Source organism: Piliocolobus tephrosceles, chromosome 17, assembly GCF_002776525.5.
Source record: "Piliocolobus tephrosceles isolate RC106 chromosome 17, ASM277652v3, whole genome shotgun sequence".
Lineage (NCBI taxonomy): Eukaryota > Metazoa > Chordata > Mammalia > Primates > Cercopithecidae > Piliocolobus > Piliocolobus tephrosceles.
The window spans coordinates 43,230,458-43,245,824 of record NC_045450.1 but is presented as its reverse complement, the minus strand read 5'-3'; the positions used below and the strand labels follow the sequence as shown (position 1 = coordinate 43,245,824).

General features: G+C 39.3%; 1 protein-coding gene across 6 annotated transcripts in view; it reads left to right on the top strand.

The window, feature by feature from the left end:
• The window catches only part of CNOT1 (CCR4-NOT transcription complex subunit 1), a 112,323-nt gene that overhangs the window by 86,366 nt on the left and 10,590 nt on the right, over nucleotides 1-15,367 (top strand). For 3 of the 6 annotated variants that reach the window (XM_023210079.1, XM_023210080.2, XM_023210081.2), the window contains exons 30-43: nucleotides 504-634; nucleotides 2,063-2,359; nucleotides 3,423-3,563; nucleotides 3,656-3,760; nucleotides 4,373-4,492; nucleotides 5,994-6,185; nucleotides 7,021-7,163; nucleotides 7,669-7,777; nucleotides 7,875-8,044; nucleotides 8,715-8,967; nucleotides 11,193-11,441; nucleotides 13,205-13,368; nucleotides 13,525-13,642; nucleotides 15,222-15,323. In XM_023210079.1, coding sequence (XP_023065847.1) covers nucleotides 504-634; nucleotides 2,063-2,359; nucleotides 3,423-3,563; nucleotides 3,656-3,760; nucleotides 4,373-4,492; nucleotides 5,994-6,185; nucleotides 7,021-7,163; nucleotides 7,669-7,777; nucleotides 7,875-8,044; nucleotides 8,715-8,967; nucleotides 11,193-11,441; nucleotides 13,205-13,368; nucleotides 13,525-13,642; nucleotides 15,222-15,323 — 2,294 coding nt within the window. The remainder of the gene's footprint in view (nucleotides 1-503; nucleotides 635-2,062; nucleotides 2,360-3,422; nucleotides 3,564-3,655; nucleotides 3,761-4,372; nucleotides 4,493-5,993; nucleotides 6,186-7,020; nucleotides 7,164-7,668; nucleotides 7,778-7,874; nucleotides 8,045-8,714; nucleotides 8,968-11,192; nucleotides 11,442-13,204; nucleotides 13,369-13,524; nucleotides 13,643-15,221; nucleotides 15,324-15,367) is intronic. The other 3 variants (XM_023210084.1, XM_023210082.2, XM_023210083.2) reach the window with 1 other exon arrangement.

The following is a 15,367-nucleotide window of genomic DNA, read 5'->3' as shown; positions in this document are numbered from 1 at the left end:
GTTAACCCCTCAAATCTGGGTATGGCTAGACCTGCTCAATCTGCCAAGGGAATTGGACTGTTTATCTACATGAAGAAGATGAGAGAAGGGTGCAGGAGTGTTGAATGAGTGGGAGTTGTGGTTAGAATAAATTGAGCTTTTCTTTCTTTCTCAGTCCTCAGCAGCTGAGGATCCCCAGATAATCCAAGGAACAGGCTAGGTTGAAAACAGACATCTTACTATAGACTGAATTTGTAGGACTTGGGCCTGAGAATGTGGCATGGCTGCTCAGTTGATTTCTGTGCTGTGGGGCACTGCCACTGACATACTTTTAACGTGCTTCGTGTGTATCTCTGTTATAACAGAATTTCCCTTTCAGGGTGGGAAAAATAAGACCTGCTACATCCTTCCCTCCTCCCCCAATTAGTTTAATTAGATAACGACCACTTAATAAAAATAAGCTAATTTTATAGTAAAGTCAACAAATGTACTTTTTAAATCTCTTTTTATTACTTTACATTTAGCAACTTCTACTACACCAGCTACCAACACCACTTGTACAGCCACGGTTCCACCACAGCCGCAGTACAGCTACCATGACATCAATGTCTATTCCCTTGCGGGCCTGGCACCACACATTACTCTAAATCCAACAGTAAGTAAACACCGCGCCATTCTCCCAGCTTCTAGTTTGTGGTAAAGTAAACTTTGTTTGGTCACCTTTTCTTCAGCTCTTTGCCCTTCCCTCTGGATTCCTAGGTTGTAGAGTTTGTCAGAGAGGATGGAGATCTAGAACTGCTGTGTAGTTCAGTTGGGATTTTTCTTCTTCCCTTAAGAAATAGAGTGACTAGATGTTGCTTATATTGGTTCCTCATATCCAAACCCATGATACTAAAATTGAGCTGGCAATAAAATCACAATCTCCAGGAATTCCTTACACAGAGTAAAAGATGCTTAATGTATACCATAGCTTTTTATTTTCTTAGTCTTGTCACTTTAGCCTTCTGCAGTAAGCCATTTCTTCCAGCTGAAGGCTAGAAATGAGCTGATCGTGCATGTGTGTAAAATTTCTAGGCTAAGATCTTGAAGTAGGACTTAGTACTTTGAGTTATGTTGTTGTGGCCTGGGTTCTGGAAGGAGGTCTGATAAAATATGGTCATGTAAGGTGACCTCTCATCAATCCTTTTTCCTATACTTAGTATTTGCTTTGTACATTGAAGGGGAAATTGTATTGTTATCTTTAGTCTTTTATTCTACTTAACAGAATATATAATCCAGAATCAGGTGACTGGAGTTTTCATTGTCCTTACTTTTTAGAAACTGAAAATATTCACAAATACAGGAGTAACATTAATACATTGAGCTTTTTATTAAAAGGAATTGAAAGGGTATCAGAGAAATCATTTTAACCTCTTGTCCCCCTGCCGCCAATAGACATGTTACTTAGTTTTTGAGGGGTGGAGTGAGAGGCAGTGAGACACCTAGATCCAAAATTATGATTCATCTTTAGAATACTAGTTTATTTTTTTAATTCAACAAGTTAAAGGGACCAAGTAAGTTTTGGGGCATAATTTATGCCTACAATAAAAGATTAGAAACAGCCTTTCAAGTGAAGCCAGACATTTCAGTGGGTACTGTAAAATGCTCACTATTCTGATGAATGAATTTTAATATTAATAGTTTTTGTAGGAAATCTTTTTTCTGTAAACTTGATTCTTTTTACATTTTTCAAGCTAATAGAGAAGTTGCTTTCTTTTAAGAGCACTTGAGCCACAAATTTTAAATAAGCCAGCAGTATGTCTTTAAGTAGTTAATGCATATTATAATGAACAGCTTGTCCATTAAACTTGGATTTTAAAAAAAGACATATATATATATTATTGTGTATCATAGGGTATACTGAATACTTTTCCCTGTATGGAGCCCAGTTTCTGTTACCCAAATTTTCCATTGGTTAACTTTTAAGTAGAAACTGGTAGTTTTTGGTTAACCTTGATTTACAAAATCATGAGTGTGATTGCCAGTAGGAATTGGATTGTCTTATTTAAACAAGGTGTTGACTTTGTCCTCCTCAACCCCCCAGATTCCCTTGTTTCAGGCCCATCCGCAGTTGAAGCAGTGTGTGCGTCAGGCGATTGAACGGGCTGTCCAGGAGCTGGTCCATCCTGTGGTTGATCGATCAATTAAGATTGCCATGACTACTTGTGAGCAAATAGTCAGGAAGGATTTTGCTCTGGATTCGGAGGAATCTCGAATGCGAATAGCAGCTCATCACATGATGCGTAACTTGACAGCTGGAATGGCTATGATTACATGCAGGGAACCTTTGCTCATGAGCATATCTACCAACCTAAAAAACAGTTTTGCCTCAGCCCTTCGTGTAAGTTGGCTATTTCCTTGGTATAGGTACAGAACATATTACTGCTTGTCTGTAATAATTTTTTTCTTTGCCTGTATATGGCACTGGGCATTACCACTTATTCTTAATAATCACTATATTTGTTTGATATCTTCCTCTTCCATCATTTTAGATTGTAATTCTGTGAGGCAAAGCATCATGGCTGTGCTTTTTTTTTTTTTTTTTTTTTTTTTTTTTTGGCTGTTGTATCCTCAACACAATGTTTGACAGATAGTAGATACCCAAATATTTGTTGGTTTAAATAAATTAAGATTTAAAAAGGAAATGTGAAATCTAACAATCCTCATTTCTGTTAATCAGGAAGGATGAAAGCTGTTTGAGAAGGCCGATATAAAATGACTTAAAGTGATGTTGCATGTGCACACATTTTTCAAATAATTTACTTCCTAGTTTTGAGTGTCACATATCATGGTTAGTAATTCAGGTATCATGATTAATAATTTGTTTACTGCTTTACTGATTTTTTTGGGGTTTTTGCCTTTTATTTTTTAATGTTTGTTTCATGAGACAGGGTCTCACTCTGTAGCTTAGGCTAGAGTGCAGTGGTGCAGTCTTGGCTCACTGCATCCTCCACCTCTGAGGTTCAACTGATTCTCATGCTTCAGCCTCCCAAGTAACTGGGATTACAGGCATGTGCTACCACGCCCAGCTAATTTATGTATTTTTTTAGTAGAGAAGTGCTTTCACCATGTTGGCTAGGCTGGTCTCGAACTCCTGGCCTCAAGTGGTCTACCTGCCTCGGCCTCCCAAAGTACTGGGATTACAGGTGTGAGCCACCACGTCTGGCCTGCTTTACTGATTTTAAGACATGTTCACCATAAACTGATAAGGTGTCTAGGATATTTTTGTCTCAAAAGTGAGGAAGCTGTTAAGACTATTTCAAGATCACAGCTGATTCATAAGTAGAGTCAGAACTTAAAATGCATTTGCCAAATGCACTGCATTTTCTACTATCCTGTCTGTCCACATCAACTTTCAAGTCCTTTTTCTTCTATTCCCCCTACCCCCCCACCTCCATTAATAGACTGCTTCCCCACAACAAAGGGAAATGATGGATCAGGCAGCTGCTCAATTAGCTCAGGACAATTGTGAGTTGGCTTGCTGTTTTATTCAGAAGACTGCAGTAGAAAAAGCAGGCCCTGAGATGGACAAGAGATTAGCAACTGTAAGTGTTTAGAATTTGCCTTTTAAGATTTTATTTTTTAATTTAGGGAAGTGCCTTATAACAGGAACCTCAGTGACTTTTTTTGTTTGCAGGAATTTGAGCTGAGAAAACATGCTAGGCAAGAAGGACGCAGATACTGTGATCCTGTTGTTTTAACATATCAAGCCGAACGGATGCCAGAGCAAATCAGGCTGAAAGTGAGAATTGGGGCTGTGTCTCTCCCTATGCTATCTTTGTTTTATTTTTAATGTTCTTGTTGATTGAACTCCTTAATGGGACTAGGACAGCAGGGTTAAATGTTGTTTATGAGAAAACATCTTAACTTGATAGCATTTCACTTAATGGCTGCCTGTGGAGCAGGTATGGAAATAGCTCTACATTCCCTTGCTTCTCCAAAGTTGTTGAAATGCTGCTACTGTAAGGAGTTCATGTGCCTTCTAGTTTTCATGTTTCCCACCTTGGGCTTCTCACATTAATGGTTGCTTATTGTTCCCAATGAGACAGGGATAAATCTGATAATACTTACCAACTCCAAGGGAGAATTGCACTGGCATCATCCCATGTGAGGTACTTTCCAAGAGAAACTCTCAGTTAATTTATAAATGAGATGACTCTTAGCAGGATTCAGGGAAATGAGAAGCCCTCTTCTGAACTGCATTTGTTAGTGTGCATGTATGCTTAATCATACTGTCGTATGTTGTAATGACTCTTGTGTCCCTGAGCTTACTCACATGCAGACTTTCCACTTTCAAAACAGTTTATTTTGATTATTGAGTGAATTCTGTCAAAATAGATTTTCTTCTTTCAAGGTTGGTGGTGTGGACCCAAAGCAGTTGGCTGTTTACGAAGAGTTTGCACGCAACGTTCCTGGCTTCTTGCCTACAAATGACTTAAGTCAGCCCACAGGATTTTTAGCCCAGCCCATGAAGGTAAATGTGTTTTAGATTAAATCGAGTGTTTTGCCAATTAATTGAAATGTTTTTGACATTTAATATATGTTTTTGACTTGCTTCCTGGGAGAATAATTTACAGGGGAACCTATAGTTTTTGAGTTGTAGGTATTCTTTGTGTCCAATTAAGTATGACATACAGGGGATTAAAGAAAAAATTGACGTGGGTGTGGGTGATTTATCTTTAATGTGTGGCCTAATTAGAGGAATTTGCATGGTAACATAATAACTTTTGGGTTTTTATTTTTAAATTTTATTATTTATTTTTTTGAGACAGGGTCTTTCTCTGTCACCCAGGCTGGAGTGCAGTGGCGTGATCTCAGCTCATTGCAGCCTCCACCTCCCAGGCTGAAGTGATCCTCCCACCTCAGCCTCCTGAGGAGCTAGGACTACAGGCATGCACCATCTTGCTCAGCTAATTTTTGTATTTTTTATAAAGATGGGGTTTTGCCATGTTGCACAGGCTAGACTCAAATTCCTGACCTCAAGTGATCGCCCATCTCAGCCTCCTAAAGTGCTAAGATTACAGGCCTGAGCCATTATGCCCAGACTTCCCATTTTTTAAATAAAAGAATTTTCTAAAAGTTTCAGAGGTGTATACAGAAAACTTGGAAATATAGGGAAAAACATTTTCCCGCTGAACCAGTTGAGAGTAAGTTGCTGACCTGATAGCCCTATTACTCCTGAATCCTTTGGTTTGTATTTCTTATAAAACCTTTTTCCTGTGTGACCACGGCACAACCATTAAGGTCAGAAATGAATACTAATACCTTACTCCATCTAATTCATAGACCTCATTCAAGTTTCACCAAGTATCCCAATAATGTATAGTAAAAGACTTGTTTTAGAATCACACATTTCTTCAGTTGTCATATTTTTAAAGTCTCCCTCAGTTCTAGCTGGTGTAGGTAACTCAGTTTTTCCTCATCTTTCATGACCATAACACTTCTGAAGATTATAGGCTAATTATTTTCTAAATGGCTTGATTTATTTGTCCAGTGTATTCTCATGGCTAGATTCAGATAATGCATTTAAAAAAATAGGAATAGCTCAGAAGTAATGCTGTATTCTTATTCTGTCCTGTCAGGCTTTGACAGTTGGACTGAGTACTATACTTTTCATGGTTTGAAACACTTTCTTAGGATGTAGAGGGCTTAGTAAATGGTGCAAGTGGGGTGCTGCCCTCAGTCTGTCCCGTTATTAATAATGCTCTCTTTTATCACTTGATTATGCTGCTGTCTGCCAGGTTTTCCTCTCTCAAATGAAACACCTCTTCCTTTGTGCCACCTTGTACCACCCCACTTGATGGTATTAATTCTGAATAGCTCAGGAAGAAGGAAAAGAAGAGGGCCTCCATGTTTGAATCTAAAAATAAGAAAAAGGGAGTAAACATACTAATAGACCTCTATTTGATACCTGTGTCAATAAAAAACCTTAACATTCTTTTGTCTCTTGTTGGTTGTTTCCTTCTCTAAAACAGCAAGCTTGGGCAACAGATGATGTAGCTCAGATTTATGATAAGTGTATTACAGAACTGGAACAGCATCTACATGCCATCCCACCAACTTTGGCCATGAACCCTCAAGCTCAGGCTCTTCGAAGTCTCTTGGAGGTTGTAGTTTTATCTCGGAACTCTCGGGATGCTATAGCTGCTCTTGGATTGCTCCAAAAGGTTGGTTCTTAAGCCATTACTTTTAGAAAACGCTAGGTGTGTAAACATTTATTGACCTGTGCCACTGTCTACATACTTATACAGTTAAGCTTAAGATTTCATAATATAAATCAAGTTCTATAAGTAGGTGATTTTTTTTTCCCAATGTAGAATGTAGTTGTAGCAGTTTTGAATGGTAAAATTGGAAATCTTTATTTTTTTCTTAAAGATATTCCTGAGATGTGATTTGAAGAAACTTTAAAAGCCCTTCACTTGTGTGTGTGTGTGTGTGTGTGTGTAAGAGACAGGGTCTTTCTCTGTCACCCAGGCTTGAGTGCAGTGACGTGATCATGGACTCAAGTGAGCCTCCCACTTTACCTTCTAGAGTAGCTGGGATTACAGGTGCGCACTGCCAAGCCAAGCTAATTTTCAATTTTTTTTGTAGAGACAGGTCTTGCTTTGTTGCCCAGGTTGTTCTCAATCTCCTGGGCTCAAGTGGCCTTCCCTCCTGAGCCTCCCAAAACATTGGCATTATAGGCATGAGCCACTGAGCCCAGCTGCCCTTTAGATTTTGAGGGACAAGTTGATCCAAGAATTTGGATCAGGGTAGGTAGGGAGCCCTGGGTTTTAACTACAGCAGAGCCTTTTATGACAATGAAGAGCACAGAATGAACTTAAACCAGATAGAATTTAGAGTGTGTGTGATAGGCAACTGAAGGGGATGTTTGGAGAGTGGAAAGGACAGGGAGGCTTTGGAAGGCATTTGGTATTTGGCATTATGATTTGGTTTCTGGCTATGATAGTTGGGCCAAGCACCATATTTTCCATGGGTCTGAACACTTTCTTTCTCCCATAGGCTGTAGAGGGCTTACTAGATGCCACAAGTGGTGCTGATGCTGACCTGCTGCTGCGCTACAGGGAATGCCACCTCTTGGTACTAAAAGCTCTGCAGGATGGCCGGGCATATGGGTCTCCATGGTGCAACAAACAGATCACAAGGTCAGTAGCCATCTTCGAAAAGTAGTGAGTATTGGATTGCGACTGCCTTTGACATAGATAGTACTGTTTATGTCCAGGGGTTTCCCTTTTTTCTAGTAGGTAGGTGGGACACTTGGACTTCCTACTTCTGAGAGGTGAGAATTGTTAAGTAGTTGTTTTCCATCTGGTCTCTACCTTCTCCCCATGTTGGATATAGAAAACCAGTACCTTGTTTTGGGCAATACATTGTAGGTCATTGTTTTAAAAGGTTTCAGTGATTTCTCAGAAGTAGTATTCATGTGTAAGTATTTTAATGTCTTAAATGGAATCCTCTGTATCCTAGGTTTTGAAAGCAAAGCCTGGGCTATCTGTTCTATTTCATTACTGGCTGTTTTTAAATTTGGATACTGATTTACAGTTGAATCTCAAGACATTCTTAATTTGGAGCAAATTTCCATTGAGTACAACGGGAACTTTATACAGTATGGTTAAGCCTATATGAGTAAAGATACTGAACTTTTTCTAGGTGCCTAATTGAATGTCGGGATGAATATAAATATAATGTGGAGGCTGTGGAGCTGCTAATTCGCAATCATTTGGTTAATATGCAGCAGTATGATCTTCATCTAGCGCAGGTATGGAAGGAATTTACTGGCAAGGACAAAAGGACTCAGGGAAGTATGTTTGCTCTTAAGTGTTTTCCCTCTTACGTTATGTTTTCTGTGTTGCCAGTCAATGGAGAATGGCTTAAACTACATGGCTGTGGCATTCGCTATGCAGTTAGTAAAAATCCTGCTGGTGGATGAAAGGAGTGTTGCTCATGTTACTGAGGCAGATCTGTTCCACACCATTGAAACCCTCATGAGGATTAATGCTCATTCCAGAGGCAATGCTCCAGAAGGGTGAGGATGAAACACTTTGAGATCCCTGTGCATTTAGTAGTCTCCTAATATCTTTAGGGATGAATGTGCAGACTTACTAACATTACTTGTTACAACTGTTTTACCAACCACATATGGGTGGGTAGCTTTGGTAAGGGCTAATATTGTCACTTGAAGTATGAATGCTTAATTGACTGCCAAGTCTTCTTGGCACAGAGCAGTACATACAGTACCAGACTTAGTGTCAGAGTCCTGTGTTTAAGCCCTGGTCATGCCACTTTAAAGATTTCTGATTTTAGGCAAATTGACTCACCCTCCTTAAACCTATTCTTTAGAGAAAATGGGAATAATTTCTCAAAGAACTATTGGAAAACAAGAGAAGTAACGTAAAGAAAGCATGGTACATACTAGGCAAGCAGTGAATATTTGTTGACTCTGAACATCAGCTTCATTTAAATGAACACGTTTTTTGGGCAAGAAGTAGCTTAACTGAGGGCAGTCGTTTGCATGTTATGTGCTCATGAGCAAGTGGATAAGAGACTAAGGATAGTTTGGTTTCAGTGTGGAAGTGGTAAAGCGAAGTGGTAAACCACTTTTGTGGTTGCTGTTAAATAAGTAAACTATACATCTGTATGTATGTAAAATCACAGCTATGGGTAGACTGATTTTCACCCTGGATTTATTGTACTAGATTGCCCCAGCTGATGGAAGTAGTGCGATCCAACTATGAAGCAATGATTGATCGTGCTCACGGAGGCCCAAACTTTATGATGCATTCTGGGATCTCTCAAGCCTCAGAGTATGATGACCCTCCAGGCCTGAGGGAGAAGGCAGAGTATCTTCTGAGGGAATGGGTGAATCTCTACCATTCAGCAGCAGCTGGCCGCGACAGTACCAAAGCTTTCTCTGCGTTTGTTGGACAGGTAGAGCTTTTGGAAAGAAAGGTGCTTTTTATTCAACATAAGTAGGGTGTGATGCCTCCAATATTAAACAGTATTACGTACCTGTGGTCAGACAGTTACCTCCATACTCATGCAAACCCAGTCATCATTGTATGGTTAAATTACAACCTGTTTTCTCATGGTTGATCACTAAGCAATAAAGGCAACATTCCCTCTCACCGTTGATTCTATATTCTATTTCAGTTGTCACAGCTACAAAGTACAATGGGTCAGATAATGAATAATGAAACTACAAAGTGTATTTTTACTAGCACTGATGGGACTGTGGGCTAATAAATATGTGAAATTCTCACAATAGCCCACATTAAAAAAAATGACAAAACAAAAATGCTTATTTAAATGGTAGAATGTTTTATTGTATTTTCTAATTTAAATATCTACCTAAACATAGTGACATGTTCCTTTGGAAAATAATTTCCAGTATTTTCATTAGATTTGATACAAATTGGACTTTGACTTAAAAGTGTTAGGAACAAAGCTCCTAGCTGAAAATCAGATTTGGCAGGAATGTTTGTGAATAGGATGAACAGGAAAAATGTCAGAACCGAGCCATAGTACCATTTAGCATTCTGTTTTTGATTGTCACTGGTTGCTTTTGGTGACTGTGAGGGAATCACACAATAAGTTCATGTGTCCTAATTATAACTTGGCAAGAGTGGTACTTTTCTTGAATTGACCTTGGAATTTCCTTTATTAGAACTGTTGTAATTTTTCAGGGTGAGTTGTCTGCTTATTTCTGCAGACTGACCATTATATTTCTTCAGACTGAACTCAAAAGTTTTAGGTATATTGCTAAAGAAAGATTACAAATTAGGTCTCTTTTCAAATTAATGACAGTTGAATGTGGAAGAGCTGACTTCAGTTCTAGAAGTTATTTGAAATTAGGTTTACTTTTCAAAATGAATGTTACTCAGTAAATCATACTGAGTATACTTCTCCCCTAAAAGAATCCAGGGAATTACAAAGCATACCCTACTGAAAAGTTATTACTGCATGTTTACAGTCTGATTTATAATTTGAATGGAAAAAATTGGAATCCATTGGTCTTTCTGATCATTACTATTTCATGGGTATGGATGTGGCACCTGTCTCAGCCCTTCCTGCTGGCTTATTTGCTCTCATTTCATCTTTCTCTTGAAAACGATAGTGTATTATACTTTTCTGTGCTGTTTTGTATCCTTCTGAAAATTCTTTCCTTCTTGTGCTCCTACGTGACCATAGTACTCTGTCCTTATTCCTCAGTCACTTTTAGTTTTACAGATACCAATGTAGACAAAGTCCCTTTGCCATGCTGGCATTCTGTCCTAGTAGGGTACAGTATTATCATAGTCTAACCAATTCAGTTGTCTTTACTGCTTATCAGGGACAGTTAAGTTGTTTCAAAAATTTCAAGGTAACCTTGAAGTTTTTTTTTTCTGAACTTGGTTTCTCTGTTTAGTAAGTACTGACCTGTTCTTCCTCTGTAGCCTTAATGCGTATTTCACTGTTGTCTTTTTTGTTTGTTTGTTTTAAAGGGGTGAGGGGAACTAGCCAAATAACATTCCCGCTGTGCTTCACTTGTAGTTCATATGTCATATAGTTTCTAATTTTTCCTTTCTTTTAAATAAACTTGTGTTTCCCACATTATTTTAACTTAATATAACATTTTATTACATTAAAATATCTAGATCAGATTTGTGTGTATTTCCATTTGGTACTTACCTATTGTACAAATTATTGATTTTTCTGGGGGTAGCTTGTTGGAGTTTTAAAAGCATTGTTATTAAGTTAGTTTGAGGAAATTATCTTCAAATCCTTGAGAAGTAAATTACCTTAAATTCTGTGAGAAGTAAAATATATGCAATTTAGTCTCCTCTTTTGGAGTCCACAGTGTCTTAATATGACTTAAAGATATGAACAGTTGGTTTTGTTTGCATGGTTAATTTTCCACATTAATTTTGGTGGGGACCTACTGTTCAAAACTGCCATGATAATCTGTCTGTCAGTTTCCATCTTCCCTGTTCTACATCAAACTTAAAACTGGAGGAATTCTGTCATGGCACCTTAATGGGAAAATAATTCTGATAATACGTTCATTACAATGTAAGAATTAGAAATATGACAGTAGGAACAAATGAGAATCTCTGTTAAGCATGAAAATTAAAGGTATATCAGGTTTATTTGTGTGTGTTATCTCATTGTGTCTTTATTTTTTGTTCCTGTGGTAGATGCACCAGCAAGGAATACTGAAGACCGATGATCTCATAACAAGGTTCTTTCGTCTGTGTACTGAAATGTGTGTTGAAATCAGTTACCGTGCTCAGGCTGAGCAGCAGCACAATCCTGCTGCTAATCCCACCATGATCCGAGCCAAGTGCTATCACAACCTGGATGCCTTTGTTCGACTCATTGCACTGCTCGTGAAACACTCAGGGGAGGCCACCAACACTGTCACAAAGATTAATCTGCTGAACAAGGTCTGAAATCCTTTCGTGCCTTAGTCTTGGTCTACATCAGTGGGATTTTTTTTTTTTTTGAGAGAGTCTCACTCTGTCACTCAGGCTGGAGTGCCTCCCAAGTAGCTGGGAATATAGGCATGAGCCACGATGCCTGGAGCTTTTCTATTTTTAGTAGAGACAGGGTCTCACCATGTTGCCCAAGCGGGTCTCAAACTCCTGGTCTCAAGTGATCCACCTGTCTTGGCTTCCCAGAGTGCTAGGATTATGGGCATGAACCACCTTGCTTGGCCACATCAGTGGTTTCTTTCTTTCTTTCTTTTTTTTTTGAGACGGAGTCTCACTCTGTCGCCCAGGCTGGACTGCAGTGGTGTGATCTCGGCTCACTGCAAACTCTGCCTCCTAGATTTGTATCTACCTCCTCTCTACACCATTCTCCTGCCTCAGCCTCGCGAGTAGCTGGGACTACAGGCACTCACCATCACGCCCGGCGAATTTTTTTGTATTTTTTGTTTTGTTTGTTTTATGTTTTTTGAGACGGAGTCTCATTCTGTCACCCAGGTTGGAGTGCAGTGGCGTGATCTCGGCTCACTGCAAGCTCTGCCTCCCAGGTTCACACCATTCTCCTGCCTCAGCCTCCCGAGTAGCTGGGATTACAGGCGCCCACCACTGTGCCCTGCTAATTTTCTGTATTTTTAGTAGAGACAGGGTTTCGCTGTGTTAGCCAGGACGATCTTGATCTCCCGGCCTCGTGATCCGCCAGCCTCGGCCTCCCAAAGTGCTGGGATTACAGGCATGAACCACCGAGCCGGGTCACATCAGTGGTTCTTAACCCTATTTGAGTCCCTCAAGTGATCTGCCTGCCTCGGCTTCCCAAAGTGCTGGGATTACAGGCATGAGCCACCATGCCTGGCCACATCAGTGGTTCTTAACCCTATTGAGGCCAACCCTTCCCCAAAACATTTTGTTAACGCCTCTTTTCTGTCCTGAAATTAAATTTGTAGATAATATGTAAACACATCTGCTCTGTCTTAGAATATAGTGCCTTAACAGAAACACAAAAAGAGATCATAATGTATTTCAGTATGTTAATGCTTGGTAGTGACTACAGTATGAATTTGCCCCATACACAGAATCACTGTGAGTGGGTGGCTAGAAGTGCCCCCTGCTGATAGATTGGCAACTCAAGTGCGTGAGTGACATTAGTCATTGGCTTATTTACACAGTGGAGTTCTTGGAAATCTGAATATTAAAGCAGTGCAAAAATACGTGTAAAAATGGACTTTGATTTTGGATTTGGGAAATTAGAGATGTGTTCTTCAAGCCCCTCACTGTTCAGTGGGCAAGTCAAGTGGAATGAGATCTCTGCAGCCTAACAGCTTTCCTGGCCCCTGCCTACTAAATGCCAAGATAAGTGTAAATCATTGCCACATGTCAACTTCATGTCAGACCAGACAAATTAGATTGTTATATTGTGTTAACATGGTGAAATGTAAGGGGGCCTTGCTGATTTCTAGAGCTGAAGAAAAACCATTGGGCGTTTATAGAGAATATTCAGGTATGGTCCAAGGATGTTGAAATTCAAAGAAACATACAAAACACTGAAGGCGGAGTCAGACCAATTTATGGCCTCATGGGCTACCGGCATGTAATTTTGTATTCAAATTGTATATATGCTTTATTTTAATGTTGGGTTTAAGAATGCAAAGTTTAAAAAGCATGACATCAAAGTGGTGAGTGAATTATCTGAATGATTTACAAGCTCTAATTTGTGTTTTATATAGGTCCTTGGTATAGTAGTGGGAGTTCTCCTTCAGGATCATGATGTTCGTCAGAGTGAATTTCAGCAGCTTCCCTACCATCGAATTTTTATCATGCTTCTCTTGGAACTCAATGCACCTGAGCATGTGTTGGAAACTATTAATTTCCAGACACTTACAGCTTTCTGGTGAGTATTGCATTTGAGGTTTTGTGTTAAGGTTTGCTGGATTAATACAGTAAAATTTGGGGAGCAGAACCCTCGAGCATTTTGAGCCTACGTTCATGTGCTGTTCACTGTATTTAAGTTGGACTGTGCTTCTGACTAAGGTTTTTCTTCTTTCAGCAATACATTCCACATCTTGAGGCCTACCAAAGCTCCTGGCTTTGTATATGCCTGGCTTGAACTGATTTCTCATCGGATATTTATTGCAAGAATGCTGGCACATACGCCACAGCAGAAGGTGTGGCTGCAGTTTATCTCCTGTAGATGAAGACTATAACTACCTGGGCTTATTTATTAGCATTGCCTATAGATTTCTGTTAGTCATTTAGTAGTAATTGTACTTCTTCCAAACTTAGTTGGGAATTCTGTTTAGTGTTCACTCAAGTCAAGTACTTGACTGCCTCTGCCTGAAAGCCATTCTTCAGTGATTAGGTGTTGCTGCTTCAAGGTCGTGGGCTACCTGTGTCAGTCTCTCAAGTTTTTTAAAATTGTTTTTTCCTTACTTTTAAAATGTTTTGCTTCTTTATACACAGGAATGATTTATTTTACATACTTGTCAGTTAAGGGTTTTTTTGGGGTGGTAGGGGTGTTGTTTCTAAAGTTGAAATCCATGTGTGCCCTCATAAATATCTGAATAAATCTCTGGGTAATAGGGCTCTGGAGCTTGTTGATTTTACAGACTCTCACTTTAAATGTGGAAGGCTCTCAAACTAAGGTTGAGGACTACTGGGCTACATTATTTTGAAGGATTATGATCCAGTTCTACTTAAAAGTTCTTTATCTAATTGGTAATACAACACAGTTAACATGAGAAGTTTTTTCCTCTCATCTTGGAATTAAATTGGCAAATGAGTACTGCAGCAAGTACCATTCTTTGGCCCCTCAGATCAGAAGAAATGTGACTGCTATGTAATGAAGTGAACTTGACAAAGAAGGTGAAATAGCTCTTAAATGAAGTTGGTTTTGTTTGGTGGAGAAGGGTATTCTAGGAGGAAGAAACACAACATATTAAATACAGTTATCCAAGAATTAATTGAACATAATTGGTATAGTTGGGGGAGGGTGAGCAGGCCGACTTTGGCTGAAAATAGAGAATTCATGTTGTGGACTCAATAAGGTTATTTGCGAAGAGTTGAGGAGTTGAAAGAGGGAAAAGAAATGGCCGAGACTTAATAAGGAATTAAGAAAACACATTTCTAGTTGTCAGTTTCTGCAGTTGACTGTTTTGTGTTCTATCAAAAGTTTCTTTAAATTTTTAAATTTTGCTGCAGGTACACAGGGACCATTATGTCTTGAAATCTCTGGAGCCAATTTGTTTCAAATATTATTTTCCACTATCTCCGTAATAACTTGGTCCTTTTTAATCTTTTTAATGCCAATCTTTTTTCTTTTCTTTTCCTTTTTTTTTTTGAGATGGAGTTTTGCTCTTGTTGTCCAGGCTGGAGTGCAGTGCTGCAACCTCGGCTCACTGCAACCTCTGCCTCCCAGGTTGAAGTAATTCTCATGCCTCAGCCTCTGGAGTAGCTGGGATTACAGGTGACCACCACCATGCCTGGCTAATTTTTTGTATTTTTAGTAGAGACAGGGTTTCAACATGTTGGCCAGGCTGGTCGCGAACTCCTGACTTCAGGTAATCCAACAGCACTCAGCCTCCCAGAGTGCTGGTATTACAGGCGTGAGCCACTGTGCCTGACCTTTAATGCTGATCTTTAGTAGAGGTACTTTTAAGAAGTTAAGTCAGTGTAGCTGCTTGGGCAGCTTGTAGTGGCTGAAAAACAGCTGAGTATAATTATGACTCATACATTTCTTTCTTTCAGGGGTGGCCTATGTATGCACAGCTACTGATTGATTTATTCAAATATTTAGCGCCTTTCCTTAGAAATGTGGAACTCACCAAACCTATGCAAATCCTCTACAAGGTAATTAACTTTGATTTATTACAAATTAAAATAACTGAGATCTT